The sequence below is a fragment of the Venturia canescens genome, chromosome 6 (genome assembly GCF_019457755.1).
Source record: "Venturia canescens isolate UGA chromosome 6, ASM1945775v1, whole genome shotgun sequence".
NCBI lineage: Eukaryota > Metazoa > Arthropoda > Insecta > Hymenoptera > Ichneumonidae > Venturia > Venturia canescens.
Genome location: NC_057426.1, coordinates 11,582,266 through 11,598,960, shown reverse-complemented (window position 1 = coordinate 11,598,960; position 16,695 = coordinate 11,582,266). Strand labels below are relative to the sequence as shown.

At 39.2% G+C, this 16,695-nt stretch overlaps 1 protein-coding gene and 1 non-coding gene across 6 annotated transcripts in view; both read left to right on the top strand.

Annotated features, from left to right (window-relative positions):
- The window catches only part of LOC122412590 (GRAM domain-containing protein 2B-like), a 40,317-nt gene extending 23,735 nt beyond the window's left edge, over positions 1-16,582 (top strand). For all 5 annotated transcript variants that reach the window (XM_043422253.1, XM_043422257.1, XM_043422255.1 and 2 more), the window contains exons 4-8: positions 6,462-6,659; positions 7,545-7,698; positions 8,355-8,896; positions 10,071-10,347; positions 12,171-16,582. In XM_043422253.1, coding sequence (XP_043278188.1) covers positions 6,462-6,659; positions 7,545-7,698; positions 8,355-8,896; positions 10,071-10,347; positions 12,171-12,296 — 1,297 coding nt within the window. In that variant the 3' untranslated portion in view covers positions 12,297-16,582. The remainder of the gene's footprint in view (positions 1-6,461; positions 6,660-7,544; positions 7,699-8,354; positions 8,897-10,070; positions 10,348-12,170) is intronic.
- LOC122412863 (U11 spliceosomal RNA) lies at positions 1,375-1,509 on the top strand. Its single transcript, XR_006261445.1, has one exon. It is a non-coding gene; the product is annotated as a U11 spliceosomal RNA (small nuclear RNA).
- Positions 16,583-16,695: the final 113 nt, after the last annotated feature.

Below are 16,695 nucleotides of genomic sequence, written 5' to 3'. Positions count from 1 at the left end.
GATGAAATGCGGGTTAAAACGTCCGCTTCAACAGTCAACATCGAGTAACCTATACGTTGATGCACGTCGTCCACCCCCGTTTCTAGGAAACAATTCGCCCATGGGGAAAGCCAATGACCTCTGTGCATGTTTTGAACGAGCTACTTTTTTCACACTTTGAAATCGATTAACGAAAAGAACGGGCGGCGGAGGGGGGGGGGGGGGAAGAGGGAGAAACTTTACGAATGCATTTGCGATGTTCGGAAAAGCAATACGAAAGAAATCGTACAATTAGCTCCGGTTTTCCGAACGCGTTAAAATTATTCCAATTTCTCGAAACACAAACGAGTGAGTGCTGATAAAAAAAACTGAACTGACAGGGGAGATTTTTGTCGTTCTCGACAACGTTGAAACGGTTGCTTCGATCTTTAATGCCCATGTAGAAAAAAATATTTCAATTAACACAGCGATGTTCTGAACTCGAAAACGATTAAAAAAATGACCAAGTTTAGAAAATTTATGTGGCAATGAAAGCAAAAATATTCAGGCGATTATAACAATCGGAGGAGTGAATTTAGTTTTCTTTTAAACATGCAATAAACGGCGACAGAAGGAATGTTAAAAAAGTTTTTAGTTAAATTTTGAATACGAATAATCGCTGTATTATTGAATCTGAATGCAAAGCAATTCGCTCAATAAAGAGAATGCTATTCGAGATTTCGAAATATTTGAATTGAGCCAAGTGTTCATTGCAAATTCTGAGCTTTACATTTTCGTATCGATACTTGGAACGATCATAAAAATTATTTCGATTTTTAGTGCACGTGCTTAAAACTTTGACTAACGAATTTTCTAATCCATTTTCGATTTGTAACCTTCATCCTTTTTTTCCCGTATCGACCTCGCTAAAAGTAGAACGTCGTTCCGTAAAAAGCAAGAGGCGTGAAATTACAAAATGACATTGTCTACTGAAGCGTTTTTTTTTTCATTACTCTCCGTTAAATTTCGAGTAGAGCTATTGAGCGGATTGCATAGAGGTCGAGTGTAAGCTCGCCATGTGGCCTGCCAATTCTTCGCGCACGAACACTTTCGTCGATACGTCAGATATGAGAAAACGTGTGTTATGAATTTCAATGAAAATTCCAAAAAATAATGAAAAACTAGCGTATTCTTCAGTTTTTAGTCCATCCCCTAGAAAAAAAAAAAAAAATTCTCTAGAGTTAAAAAGATGATAGAGAAAAAATCGTAAGAACAAAACTGCCAATGATACAGAGTACTTCGAGATTCCTTCGCGAGTTCACGGCGCAGCCACTAGGTGGCGAGAACAGGCTCGATTCTCGTCGGCGCAGTATCGTCTGGAGGCTCATATAAACTCGAGTCTCGACTATCTTCCTCAAAAAGGGTGCTCGCTACTTCGATAGCGCGTCAGTCTAATTAAATTGGATTGGCGGGGTATGGCTATCAAGACATACCCAGTACGTAATTTTTGTGAATGCGAGGCCGTTGGCTGCCAGTTGCACCGACGCCTCCCGACAGAGTCTTATCAAAAATCAATAATAAGATCGTGGCCACTATTTAAAAATCTGCAGAAAAATCTGATTTTTTTACACAGCATAGAAAAATGTTCGAAAATGACGGTAAAAAAAATTGAGGGGAGGTTACCGAACATTTATGCAAGAAAATAAGTATTAAAAATTGGACATCGTAGTGTGGCAGTAAATGGATCGTGATTTTTCAATCAAATTTAAGGGATCATAAATGCTGGAAAAAAAAAAAATTAAATCATATACGTATTCGTTGAATATTTATCTTGTTAATGGCGTTATAAAAATGTCAGGTCACCGAAACTTTTTAAGAATGAAATCATAAATTAACTACGATTATCGCTCACGATGAGTCGTTGAATACTAGGTTCGGGACGACATCGGCAATACCGCTTTATCAGCTGTTTATATATATGTACATCGACGTATATCGTGTTTAGTTGTGACGTGCTTACATTAGTGTATCGGTACTGTACAGGCGTGTATACTTTCTCGGTATAATTAATAGAAAGATGTTTTTTGTTCATATTTATACAAATAATGTGATAACAAAAATATTTGTAATCACAAATAATGACGTAACCTCAAATTCAAATAAATTATTGGTTATGTGTATAAAGTCATATGTGAGTGACAGGCCATCAGTTTACCGTTGGCAAGGTAGATATATCTCTCCACCAACAACAAAGTTGCCAAATCAAAAAGTTAACTAGTCAAATTTTTACTAATAAGGATATTTTTTTTAACCCTACACCTCATGTGCCTTTTTTCATACCCTCAACCTCATGACCGGGGTTTGAACGCACCCCACTCTTTTTCTGCTTATAAATCCGGTCCTACGATGCTAAACTGACTTTATCCTACACCATTTTCTTCGTTTTTTTATAACGAAAAGAATGATGTACGATAAAACTAATTTCAATTGAATTTATATATAAAAAAATCCGTCGATAATCGGTCGATAATGTCGCTTGTTAGGACGGGAGCGTAGTTTGAAGTTCGCGTGGGGTGAGCTCACACCCCAGTCATGCGTTCTAGGGTTAATATAATTGATAATTAAAACGGACTAATTGATTAGTTATGTTAATTTTTAAATCTATAAATTTTGAGAGAATATAATAGCACCAATCCCTTATCATGACAAAAAATTCAGTTGTTCGACGCTCGTGTGGTGGGCATGATCTCATTTAAATTTTGACTACATTAAAGCCGACGTAATCAAGGCATATTATTATAACGATTTTAATCAAGCTAATTTTTATTTATCGGACGAACTCTTACGTACACAGCAAAAAAGGCCCTTTGAAATGATCTCGACGCGCAATTTTCATTCGCGTGTGTGTAAATACGTTTTTGTCGTACGTGTATGGAGTGCCAGGAGGTAAATGGCTCTAGTGAATTGGACTTGGCGTCAATATCGTTTTTCTTTTTTTCCAGAAGCCCTCCGCCACTGACGCTTGGTCTTCCGATCGGTTGAATGTCAAGCGGAAGTTGGCTCGTCCGACGAAAAAATATTGTTGTTTTTATCGTATTTCGGGTAGAATCTCGACGTTCTTTTAAATGCAGCATTGTATTTTTATTTATAGCAAAAAGTAACAGGAATGTTGCACAAACCGCTGACAAAATTCACTTCCAATTTCGCAGCGAAGCGCCAATTTTTCGCGCAGCTTCGAATAAACTTTCATTTTGTTTCCCACTATTGAAAAGACGAGCAATTCAGAGCGTTTATCACAACAGAAAACGAAAACGATCTCCACAATATTTCTCGTATGCGCACTTGACCAGGCTAAAAAAGAAAGAGAGAGAGAAAAAAAAAGAGAGCGAGTGAGAATTGAGAGAGCACAGAGACGAGCCCTGGAAAGGATTCTTGACCCGGTTACTCGACTTCCTATTGAAACTCTCGCCTCCCCCCGGCCGCTGTGAAACATTGTGCCGAGTGTACTTCTCCTTTCTTCTTTCAAAGCCTATATTCTCACGTGACAAAAAAAAGTTAACGATACATGCATAGAAATTCTCTTCCATTATATCACTCCGAGTGACAAAGGGAACACGTGTTGAGGATTAGTAAAAAAGTGTGTGAGCAAGTGATCGAGTCTTAAGAGTATGGATGAGTCGACTAACCTCACTTGGAATTTTCGAAATCGAAATTCTTTGAGACAGTTTGACCGATTAAAAAAAGGCTCTGTCAGCCTACGCAGAACGATTGCAAAAATCGACTGACAGAGCCTTTTTTTAATCGGTCAAACTGTCTCAAAGAATTTCGATTTCGAAATTTGCACTCACGGTTGCGATATACCAACTGATCCATCCTCTTAAACGCAGATTGCCAGTTTTCTCTTCTCAATGGTCCGACTGGCATTCTAGATTCGTTCTTCTTCAATGCTCCCTATGAAACTTGAATGTTTTTTTGAAAAATCTCCATACTTTTTCTTTCTGCTGCAAATAAATAATAATATCGATAAAAGTAGTTTATTTTTTTGACTACCTGGAGGGGCGACCGTAAAGAGAGCGATTGTCGAAAGGTGGGAGTTCAACCCTGACCGCCACGTGCGTCAGGGAAGCGAGACTACACGCCGGCTAATCCGGTCGATATTCATTCTGCCCCGAGGTGTATATTTAATCGGATGACCACCCGTCGTCGAGCATCGTACTATCTTGCTTTAACACTGCGACGAGAGGATTCATTCGTGTCACTTTTTATTCGTAGTAGGTGATCGGAGAGAACTACTAAGACGTCGGAAACGACGGGACGACTCGTCCTTTTTCTCTGGTAATGAAACTTTTGACGACGTCGGAGCTTTACGAGCAGCTTTTTGGAGAACCCTTTTCTCAATCTCCCCGATAAACGAAAGTATGAAAAATTTCTAATTCAGTTGAAATAAGAATATGAAAAATAAAAAGATCCACTCGAATCGCTTTGGAACATCGCCAGAAATTTCGTCGACGAATCGAACGATCCCAAGATTCCGAGCAAAGTTTCTACAATATACGAGGTAACTATACGGCTTCACTTGACCTCGAAATTTCGTCCTCATCGAACATGACAGAAACTTCCGCCGCCCCCTCCGCTCCGCCTCTCTGTCTTTCTCGAGAAGATACTCGTCTTTTATCGTGGATCCGCGGGTGCTTTGCCATTTTCTTATACGAAAAACTCCATTATCCGAGACGACGATTCGTCGACTGAGTGCTTTTTTTTATTGTTCTCTCGTATTCTTTGCAGTCTCTTAATTCATTCCTTTGTTATCTTTATAATCAAAGTAAACAGAGAATTGTTAGGATGAAGAAATATATTAATATTTTATTCGATTGTTCACCGTTTAATGAAATAAATATTTTTCTTTATTTCGAATAACTGATTATTATCATTAGTCCAAGGAGTTTTCCACCTCGCTATTTCCTCGTGGAAGCTTTTTAAGGGGATGCGGCGATCGGTCGGTAAATCGCAAACGTGAGTGCGAAAGAGATGGCTGCGAATTTCGACATCGAAAGATTACACAGGACAATGGAAAATCTGCTGTGTCAAAGAATTCCGATTTCGAAAATTCCAAGACGAAATTCTTTAATCCACGACAACGTTTCGGTGACCGAGGGCTTTCGCTTCGTTAGTTTGAACTTTTCGAAAAATTTGGTACTTTTATCTGCAAGAACAGAAATGGTGGTGCAGCAAACAGTTTTATTCTAGGCGTCTGCATTCGTGTTAAAGCAATTCGACAAAGTCTATTTTTATTTTTCACTCAATTCGTTGAATCCAATGCACGGAGATCGCGTCGTGGCCACGTGGCTTTTGGATTAAGAATTGAGGATATTCATCCCAAGGGAATCCGTGCCCGAATCTAAGATGCAAAGTCGAAGACTGCGATAAGTTAATCGAGTTTTTTTCCGTTGAGAATGCTCTTGGCGCGCTGGTTTGGTGATAATCGTAATTGACGGGACAATGACGAAAAGAGTGATCGTCGTCCGCATGATCGATGCTAAGTTATCGGAGAGGAAAATTCATAAAATCGTAAATCCTATTAATTAATGAATAACTCGGGGACTTGGTCCTTGATCTTGAAGGCCATTGACGCAACAATTTCCTTTAACTTATTAATTCGACGTTACGTCCAACTACCTTTAATAATTCATCGAACAGTAAGGTCGTGCCATTGGCAAAGTTACCTAACTTCGTACGTAAGAGTCTCACGAAATAAGGGGTAGTTTTATTCCATATTCAAGGCTCTGAGGAACATCGTGTCAGTTCGATATCGGCTGCCGTGCGAAAATCGTCTCGTATTTCGTGCTCCTGCAATTTTTCCCATTTTTCTTCACTCCCACATGAGTTTTTTATCGAATTTTCGTTCGATGGGTACAAAAATAGTGAGGAAAATTTCTCCTCGAACTTTTTGACTCGGATTCCCCGAGTCGTCGAGTCTATCTGTTCGCTTCTCCACGGATTTCGAAACCGGGACAATGAGTTTTTTATTTCTGGCGAGGCTCGCTCTTAAAACACTGGGTGCCAAGTGGCGACACTCGAAAAGTGCAATCTTCAAAAAATATCGATACCAGCGTGGCTTTTACTGAGAGCAACACTCGCTTTCGGTCCCCTCCCACGACGATGTAGTCGTTTTTTGTTCACTAAGTTCCAACGATATCCAAAGAGCTTTTCCTTCTCATTTCGTTCTAATAAATTTCTCAAATATCCCAAAAAATTAAGAATCTTTCAACTTAGTCGTGAGCCACGAAACATGGAGCTAGAAACTCAAGCTCTCATTCAACTCTGCCTCTCAGCCGGACCGATCACGAGAACGAGGTAAAAGATGGTGAAAAAACGTCCCTCAACCCCCCCGATTGACGAAGGAAAAACATTCCCCTTTCGATTTTTATTCGACTCCTCGAAATGTAATTGAAAAATCGTTGTTAAATTGAATTTAGTTTATCGACGATTCTCGTTCGTTTCAGATCTGCTGGATCCATAGGAGCGCGTTCGGCGCCCAGCACCCCTCTCCAGGGTGGTGTCGGCTCGACGCCACAGCAGCAACAAAATCAACAGCAACAACAACCCCAGCAACAGCAGGCTCAGCAAATTGGAGGATCCCAATTGACGGTCTCGCCACCACCAAAGAGTCCCAGTCACGCTGCGTTAAGATGCAAGGACAGGTAATTTTGCTTCTTCATATTTCCGTAAGAGTTTTCCACGTGTTCGAGCACTAGCTCGTAGAAACTTTCACTCGTCTCTTCGTCTCTGTACGAGCTCGATTAAAACTTCAATCCAGCATTGTTTATTGACACAAATCAATCTCAATTTGTCTACACGCACGTTTAAATGGAGCTGAATTCTGACGAAGTGATTAGGAATTCATAAAAAATTACGAGACGCACCTGCGAAGGAATTCCGTGAAAAAGCCCTGACTCATAGACAAGTTTGATATTTTCGAGATCGCGTTGTGAATCCGCGCGGGAAGAGATTTTGTCTTTTTTAAATTGTTGGAAAGTTTTTTTTTACTGTTCCAATTATTGTTGGTAATTCTTCCATCTGACGCGAACTTATCAGCGACTCGAAGCGAAGATAACGCACGTGTTTGATAACGGTGAAACAGTTTTCTCGAGTCCTCCGCGCAGACTAATTCGTCAAGAAGCGTCGACATTGTCGGAGACGTCGGTACATCTTTTCCGGTCCCACGATCCGTCCCGTGTCCTCACTCGGTTGTTGTGCTTTTTATTTTTCCAATGAGTAGAAAGCTGTCAATAGACGTGTGGAGCAACGATTTGTGGAGCTTGAGGATTCGAAGGTCCTCGAGAGCGAGGTGCGATTTTGTTTTTTCGCCTCTCGAGCAATGTGCGCAAATTATTTAGATTTTCTTATCGATTTTTGTGTCGTCCTTATCGGTCGTTCGCCTCGGACTTGGTTTCTGTGTCGCACAGCATCGTTCATCTTTCCCTGTTTCGTTGATGAGCCCACAAAACGTTGTAACACAATTAATCGTCGTCGCTTTTCACCCCGGAACCAACAGAACGCTTAAATATTTGTTTTTCCATTCGTAGCCAACTCTCGAAGCCACTGAGTCGAAGTACGCCTTCGATGACAGCCGGTGGCGTCACGATTACTACGGCCAATGTGAGCAGGTCGTCAACGAGGTCGTCACCGACATCAACCAGCAGCGCGAGACAGAAGAAGTTTCATCGTCATTTTTCTCAGGTGAATTTCCAAATGGCCCGTACAGCTGACGGAAAAATGCTTCGAGAAACAATTTATCGAGTAATCTACACTGGAAAGAAAATTTATTTGAACCACGAGAGGAAAAAGTACAGTCGAAATCGTTGAAATTTCTTTGAGCTCCGATCGAATTTTCAAACGACCTCAAACGAAAATATCGAGATTGAAATCTTCACAAAAAAAATCATTCGATCGTGTGTAAATGCCCAAAAGTTTCAAAGTGATTATGAAATAATGAGAATGAGACGATTGATCAGCTCGTAGACACCACACTGCTGCAAATTTGCACCCACGAAAACTCCAAGTGTCTAGAACTTTCAAAATTCCTTTCTTCACTTTGGCCATTTTTCCTCTAATATAATAATATAATATAATATAATATAATTTGGCCATTTTTCCTCTAATATAATAATATAATATAATAATAAAACTTTTTGTTTTTCGAATGATCGCAATCGCGATCACTGAGGAATCGTTACTCCGGAAAAGCCTCGATGTAAGATTAATTCCATGCATTCACGGATGAAATAAAAAGTCGTGAAAAGTCCAGGTGCAAATTTGCACCAGCGCGGTGAACGTGTGTCTACGGTTTAGTCGTAAGCAACGAAAGGCCAAGGGCAGAACGAACCTGATGGTAGTCTGCAAAATTTTCCGACCAGGTTACCGCGGACGAGAGGGTGCTCAATTACTACAGCTGTGCACTGGTCGGGGACATACTGTTACAGGGGCATTTGTATATAACGCCCAACTACTTTGCCTTCTACAGCAACGTTTTTGGCTACGTGACAAAATTATTGATACCGACGGTATCGGTATTGAAAATAAGCAAAGAAAAAACAGCTAGAATAATACCGAATGCAGTTGCGGTCGCAACGGTGGACGAGAGGCACGTTTTTTGTTCGCTCCTCTCGAGAGATTCGACCTTCAAGCTAATGAAGCAAGTATGGGACGCAGCCCTCGAAGCCCGTGATCCTGTTGCCAATGTTTTGCCGCTTCCGGTTGAGGCTAAGCTTCTCACCCCTGATCCATCACTCGTCGATGATTCCGAGGTCAATCCTGAAGAGGACGATTCCAGCATGTCTGAGAGCGGTACCGATTTGACCTCGAGACCACCGACCGTTTGCACCGATACCGATGCCCTTACCACGAGCATTCCCAGGCTCAGTTTGCCATCCTCGAGGTACCTTTTTTTTTCTTACGTTTACTTACTTCGTTGCACTTTCATAGGAGTTACGATGTCGAAATTTTGTTGATGCAACGAATCGTGGCGTACGAAATAAAATTCGTTTATTCAACCGAAATTTTGATCACTCGATCGCTCAATTTGCTGACTCTATTTTCATTGCACTCTTTTCACGTTTTTTTTGCTGTGTTTTTACTTTATTGGACTTGAGTCCCGAAGGTCATAAAATATGTTTTTTCATTATTTATGTGTTTCCGGTAAATGCATGAGGCACAAGAGATTCTAATTTCATTGCTACTTTTTCCCATTCGTGACATCGATTGTTTTGCCCTTTTCTACTGAAAATTAATATCGGTTCGTCTAACCATTTACGTATTTGCACTCTTTTGTTACTATTCGTACGTTCAATTTTCTACTTCAAGCAGTAAATTTTTATGAAAAATGTCGTCAGTTACGCTGCTCATATTTTCTCAAAAAGCATCGCTCTTCGACGAAATACATTTTTTTTCAAATGATTTTTCAGACGATTATTGGCAATGAAAAAAAAACTGACGTCAAGAACGAGTAAAATAAAATTGAACGTCCGTAAGCTCTCTGTAATAATCGTAATTTGAGTGTTGACATTTGACAAAAAGTTTACCGCTCTGAGCATCAGTCAACGGATTTATTTCATTGAAACCCAATTCCCGTGGTTGACGTTCGCAACAATGTTAGAAAAACTATTTGAAAAAAAACATCTTGAAAGAACATTCTGAGCTCGCGAATATTAACGAATAACCGAGAAATGGGAATTGTTTTACGAGTGTCACTCGCCCTTGACAGGTGACGTGTGATCGATATTGATTAGTTCGCCCCTTCGCCACAAGAGCCAGTAGCTAAATTAGCCACTCACGAATCGCCGCAGAGTTGCGTGAATTGATTACACATTAATTGCTCGGTTGTCACGGTTTCAGAGAAAATAAAAATACTCGGTACATAATTAGCAGTGGCAAGGAGATCGATCTGTTCGATAAACCCGAGCGATGGATTATTGTTGTTCATGACTATGGATATCGATACGTCGAATCGATGATTAAAATGCCAAATTTTTCAGTTCTCAAAAAGTTTAGTCATTTTTATTCGATTAATAATGTAATAGAAAAGTTAACACAGGCGTTTGGTATTTTTACAGGCTGGAGCAGATAGCAATGCCAAAAATGATACCGCCTGAGAACAATACGAGAATGGGTGGCCTGAGATCGTTGATATGGTGCGAAATGAGGCCAGCTACGATAATCGCCATACTCGTTGCTCTCCTCGCGGCTCTCTACGTTTCGGCAGCCCTCATGATGCTACGAATAGACAGATTGCACACTGCATATATCAATCATCCTCTCGCCTCACCAGAAAGATTTACTCAGGATCGTCTTATGCAGTATTTAACTTCAAACCTCGATCAAATCGTCAAGGTAAAAATATATTTGGATAATTTACAGATTTTTTCAAATCAAATTCATCAAGTTTCAAAAGTCACGTTGAATGTTCAATACTTTTTGAGACGAATGACAAGTTTTGACGAATTTTGCTGTCAAACTTTCTCGTATTTTTTTTCTCTAAATACTGCAAGACTAACACAAAACACGTTTAATTACAAAATTTCATTCGATGTTGAAGTACTGAAGCAAGCAGTTTAGTGGCTTTTTGTATAACGAAGTACGAAATTTGGTCTCTGAATGAAGAGAGTCCTCGTGTGAATATTTTAAAATGTCCATCAAGATCTAAACGCTCAGTAAAACGTATTAGAGCACCAGGAATTTCTTTGAACCTTTGACCTGTCAGCGTTGGTAGCGCGATGAGAGATTTTCTCTCATCTTTTTGAGTGCTCACTTCAATAAAGAGGAACTTGAAAATTATTTCGCTACAGTTACCATAACTTGGAAACATTTTCATATTTTGAAGCCATAAATGAAACGATCCCTGGAACTGTACAAGAATAAATAATAAAGAGAAATTAGTAAGTGAGAATTAAAAACAAAACTCGGATCATATACCAAAGAAAACATTTGAACAATTCTAGCATTTATGCCATTTTCGTAGAGCAGTAAATCCCCGTCAATTTGGACATTTTTTTATATGATTATATTAAGTCTAAAAAACACTCTGACGTTTTTTCAGATTTTTCTCAACAGCCATTTTTGAAAAAAAAGAAAGAAAAGAAAATCCGAAAAAGCGTCTTTTTTTTAATCTGATAAAAATTCCCAAAAATCGGTGATTATGTGCCAAACATTTTAAGCTATCGCCCGTTGTGGAAGTATGATTTTTTTCTATGCGTTTATGAGCTATTAACGTTGAAAAATTCTGAAAAAAATTGAGAAACACTCACTCAGGACCAATAGTTAAATATTTTGGTACCTAAAACTAATTTTCTTTACAATTCTCGAATAATCCAATCAAAATTATGCCCATTGATCAGCTAGTGGTTACGAATTCCCTATATAATATCATTATACGTACAATATTTGAAGCTATCGCACTGTTCATGAAAGGATCTTTTTACCTCGTATACAAAAAAGTTGACGACACCATTCTTCAAACTTGAGTGGTTTGCCTTACAAGAGGATTCAAACAATTCGTTGCGATCGTTTGTTCTGCGCACAAATCTTACGAATGCAATCAGACTTTCTGTCTAAACTACTGTAGAGCCGTGATACTGGAAACTTTACATAGAAAATTTGATGTTATACAAAAATGGTTCTATGAACTTTCGCGTTATCTTTCGTCGCTTCAGAAGTCAGTGCGATAAGCAGAACGCTTCAACTGTGATAAGTTATAATTCATCTGGAAGCAACGTGCTTAAAAACCCCCCAAAAGAATCACGAAAGATCATAAAAGTAATTGCCAAGTACGTATTCTTTATTTACTCACAATAAACACAACATCGAAGTCGTTTTTTAACGCAAACCGAAAAACATTGGTTTTGGGCATTTTCGATTTTCTTGTATTGCTAAATGTCCACTGAAAACAACTCGATCGTGGTCCAGTCTCTTCGGTATGGAAAAGCGAAGAGAGGAGAAGAGAACCGAATCCCAATATGCAGCAAGCGAGGAAAATTTTCTGTTGAAAGGAAGATTAAGGACGTGCTCGATCGCATTCATCTTCAAATAAATGATTTTCAGGGGTCAAAGAGCCAAAAATTAAAATTCACTGTGACGATGACACGTTTGAAAAAAACCATATTTTTTTCCATGTTTCGCATTGATTAACGTTTGTTTTTTTTTCAACGTTACCACAGGTCAGGCAGAGCCTCCAGACTCTGTCGCAGCAGTTCGTAACGATGGATCGTGAGAGCGAGGCAGGTGTATCTGGTGTATCCGGAGTATCCGGTGGCCCGATCGAGGCGGACGAATCACCGAGTTAGCCCCGGACGTTCGACGACGATAAAACTCAACCAAATACTACGAGTTACCCTCGGATCGCTAGCGTGTGAAGCGCCCGGTACTTCATTTGGAAAAATACACACACAACACACAGAGGCGCCCATAATATAGCAAACAGAAGAAAAACGAGCAGCAGCAGAGCGCAGAGAAGAAGAAATAATGAAAAACCGAACAAACGGCGCGGTTCGAGATCGCTTGGTCGTCGTGCGTAGGCATTAATCTCGACATTGTGTCCTTAGAGCCCGTTAGGCTCTGCGCGAAGAGTTAGGCAGCTCGCTAAAACAGAATTGAGAGTCAAAAGAGTGAAAGAAGCAAAAAAAAACAGAATATAATAGACGCGTTCATTTGAGAGAATAAAGTAAAACGTAAAACTCTCTAAGGTGATTCGTGGAAAATTTATGTATACCCGTTAGCCAGGGATCGCGTAGACCGAGGAGTCGCAATGGGCTTTTATAGGCTGCTTGGGTCACGGGCAATTATAATAAGATACGACGAAATTTAAGTTTTTTTTTTCTCTCGAAAATTCGTCAACTTCGGATCAAGGCCGAAATATTTGTTGACGAATCTTCGAACGTTTTCTCGGGCACGCGATCGGGGGGAATGCGAAAAAAAAATTCTCTTATTCTTTTGTTGGTACTAGTCACGCGTTATCGAATGAATAAAAAAATAAAATAAAATAATAAGGAAAAGAAAAAGAAAAAAAGATAATATTTAGGTATAATACACATACATAAAGTGCAATATGTATGTCGGTGTATATCTCGGGGTGTGAATGTTGTACGAGGCCTCCTACGCCAAATCGACTTTTTTGGCTCTTGAATTTGCTCCCACAACCGCCATTTTGTAATGCCTTGTTTGAGCGAAATTTTCAACGTCATTATTGATCGATGATTTTGATTCACGTTCATTTACAAAACGTTCTCTCCAACGTTTCCTTATCGGCGCCACTTTCATCTCGAATCGTCAGCTATTATTTCACTGCAAAAAGTCATTGAAAATTGAAGGCAATCGCGGTACCGTCGATAAATTATGGGTGCACCTCGACAACGGTACGAGCCCAACTCGAAGCTTAGTCGAGCCAACCGAAAGTTCCTTAAACTGCTGCGACGAAGCGTTTTTAAATTGAGTCTCCCGACGTATATCCGAGAGAGGCAAAAGAGTAATGCACAAAATGGCGGACTCGAGAAACACGTCGAAATGGCGTTGAATGCCCAACGTACATACATGTTTATTAAAGTCGTAGATAAAAAAAAAAAAAACAAAAAAAACACAAAAAACAAAGAAAAATGCATATTCCGCAGATAACCTGTCCGTTATATTATGTATTTTCAGCTAGTCCGGCACTACCATTGCTAAACAATAACGATTATAATATTATTACTTACGAAGAAGCAGGAAATGAAGAACAAAAGTAAAGCCCAATCACGAGATATGATAAAGGGAATGGGGAGGGGCGGAAAATGATCGGGTTATCAATGATTTAAGAAGGTTATCTTTCCATATGATTGCGATATATGTTTTATTCCATACTCGGTACAATGATGGGGCGGGGAAGTAAGCAGAATGAAAAGATTTGTCGTATAAATAAAAAACCGCGGCCGGGCTGTCGGAAAATGTTTGCAAACACACACACGGGGAAGAGCATTATAGAAAAAGAATAAAAAACAAAATAATATATAGAAAAATAAGGGGTTCGTGAAAACCGATGTACCTGCAAACGAAGCCTGTGGCCGAGAGCCACGCTCGCGCTGTTCGCGCACCGATACGCTCTCTTTCGCAAGAGTATAGGCAAAAAGTGCGAACATTATGCGAGGGTATATGGAAAGAACGGAACTGGATTTGGAAACAATAGCCCAGACTCAAAAAAAAAAAAGAAGGAATAAAAAACGAAACAAATAATACGGAAACGATGAGAAAAGGCGGTTGACTGTGATAATACGATTGACGTTGTGGAAGCCTCGGGCGGAAGTAGACTGCGTTCGACTAGGCCGTGAAGCGCGTTACGATTGCACACACATTGCCAAGAGCCTTCGAACGGAGTCGACGTTCGCCACGACGCCAGCGTGGGTTTAAGAAAAGTGCTGTTATATTGATTAGCCAATATTTGATGTAATTATTAATATTTAGACTAATCGTCGAATGAAAACAAAACAAGGAAAGATACGGAAAAACAAAAAATTGTTTCTCGCTCGTGATTGATTGTATTGTTTCATCACGTTGTAAAACGTGCTATATTTGCACGAGTTCCATCGTTTATTTAACAGTGTTGCGATTGCGAGTTACTTCTTTTCTTTATTTCTCCTAATTTCCAATGTCGTTGGTTATTTTTCGCTAGGCTATGTACGATTATTCAATATTTAAGCCAGTTATTAAACATTTTTTTTTCTTCAAAGAGAAAAAGAAACACCAATTTTTTCATCAAATTGCGATGCTAAATAAATGCAAAGGACGAATAATAGCTCGGTATCAAGTGCCATGGAATCTGCGGGGCTGAATGAAATTGCACGACTTTGTATTCGAACTTTTTCAAAATGCACGAACCTGCAAATGAACAGAAAACACACACCGGGACGTTGACTCAACTGTACGCAGGATTTATCATAATTATATATTTTTTTCTTTCGAACAAGTCTGATGAAATACATGTGTCTGTGCCAAATTTCGATGAAAACAAAAAGTATGAAACAGTTACGGCTAAATGATTTCGCTCGAATCAAGAGAGCACGCGTCTCTCTTAAAGTCGTTTTCTTTTTTATGGAAAATCAATGATTACAAATTACAGACGATAGAAATCCGCTACTAAAAAAACGCCCGTTTCCGCAGTCATTAGAGATTTATTACTCCACTTTAAGTGTCGTTAATATGTGTGTGTGCGCGCGTGTGTGTGTGTATTTTTTTTCGTCAGTTATTGATTTAGGTACGATGACTACTTGCCTTAAATGTGAAATGTTTTTAGACTTTTAGAAGGGTGCTCAATTCACGGTCCATTTTTTCTTAGGGTAACACGTCCTATATTCTGTATAACGATAAACAAAACAAAAAATCATTTAATCGATGATCGATATACATATGCACTTATGTATACAGGGTCTTCCCGTTATTTCCGGTCTTTACCTTAAACTTCGGTACTCGCTCAAAAGGCTTGTGCCATTTTAGGCATAATTACGAATCTGAAACCTCGTGGAGCAGAAAGTTTACAACAAAAAAGTTTGTGACCATTGTTTCCCCATTTTTGAAACATTGGTCTCGAGAGTACGTTGAAACACACACATTTTTTATTAAAAAAATGTTCTGCTCTAAAAGTTTGATTTTGTTTTTTGCATCTTTGGTCTAACATTTTGACACGAACGATCGGTAGCTCTTTATTTTGAGCTGATGAGAAGACGGCTTCGAAATTTTCGCCTCAACCTGGTCGAGCTCGGGAAACCCTGTATATCAATGTATATGTATATTTGTGTATATATAAAGATACGTGTTCTCTGTGAGTTTTTCCCATGCGAAAATAATGAGAGAACGAGAGAACGGGATTGAAGTAACTAAACGAAAACAAATCACCAGATGGGAGTGTACCTACAGGCGCCATCTAGATGCAGCCACAATTTCAAAAAAAAAAAAAAAAAGAAAATGAAAAGTTATAAATGCGAAATGGAAAGATAAATAATAATCACAGATGTGAACTATCGCACACCAGCTGTAACAGTAATAAGGCGGCCGGACCAGATCTAAATCCAGTTTGGATTGAGATTTCCATTAATTATTCGTTTCTTATAAATAAAGTACGAAAAATAAATGAATGAAAAAAAGCGTCGTTCGAGGTGGGCCGATTGTTTTTTTTTTTTTTTGTTTTTTCAACCAACCAGATCACTCTCATCGACGTTCGAATGAATTCCATCAAACTACGAATTATGTGAGGAAGTTCAACGAGCGATAAGCGATTCTCCGCGTTTTTTTTTTTTTTTTTTTTTTTTTTTTTCATTTCAGAACTAAAGTCGAGCTCAGTTCGCAATGAATGTCAAAGAAAAATGCTTGCGTTCGGCATCAATTAGGAATTCTGCGGTCTCGCTAATAAGAGAGCGATATATTATTGTATCTCGGAGGGAAGCACACAATTAAAGCCAGCTAACCTAGTGTCTTAATTTGCAAAACGATTAGATAACGTTTAATCACGAATTTCTCAGCTTCCTTTTTCGTTTTTTCTTTGTTCGCAAAGTGTAATTAAGTTTGTCAGAATCGCACTGAGCAAATAAATTATTTTCAAGAGGCTAAATCGTCAATTTTTTGTAGCATACAAATTTTCTTTTCAATTTAACTTCGCGTCAGTTTGAAAAGAGAAATAAATCAGCGGGACGTAGCTCGAGGAACGTTCTTCACATCGTCACC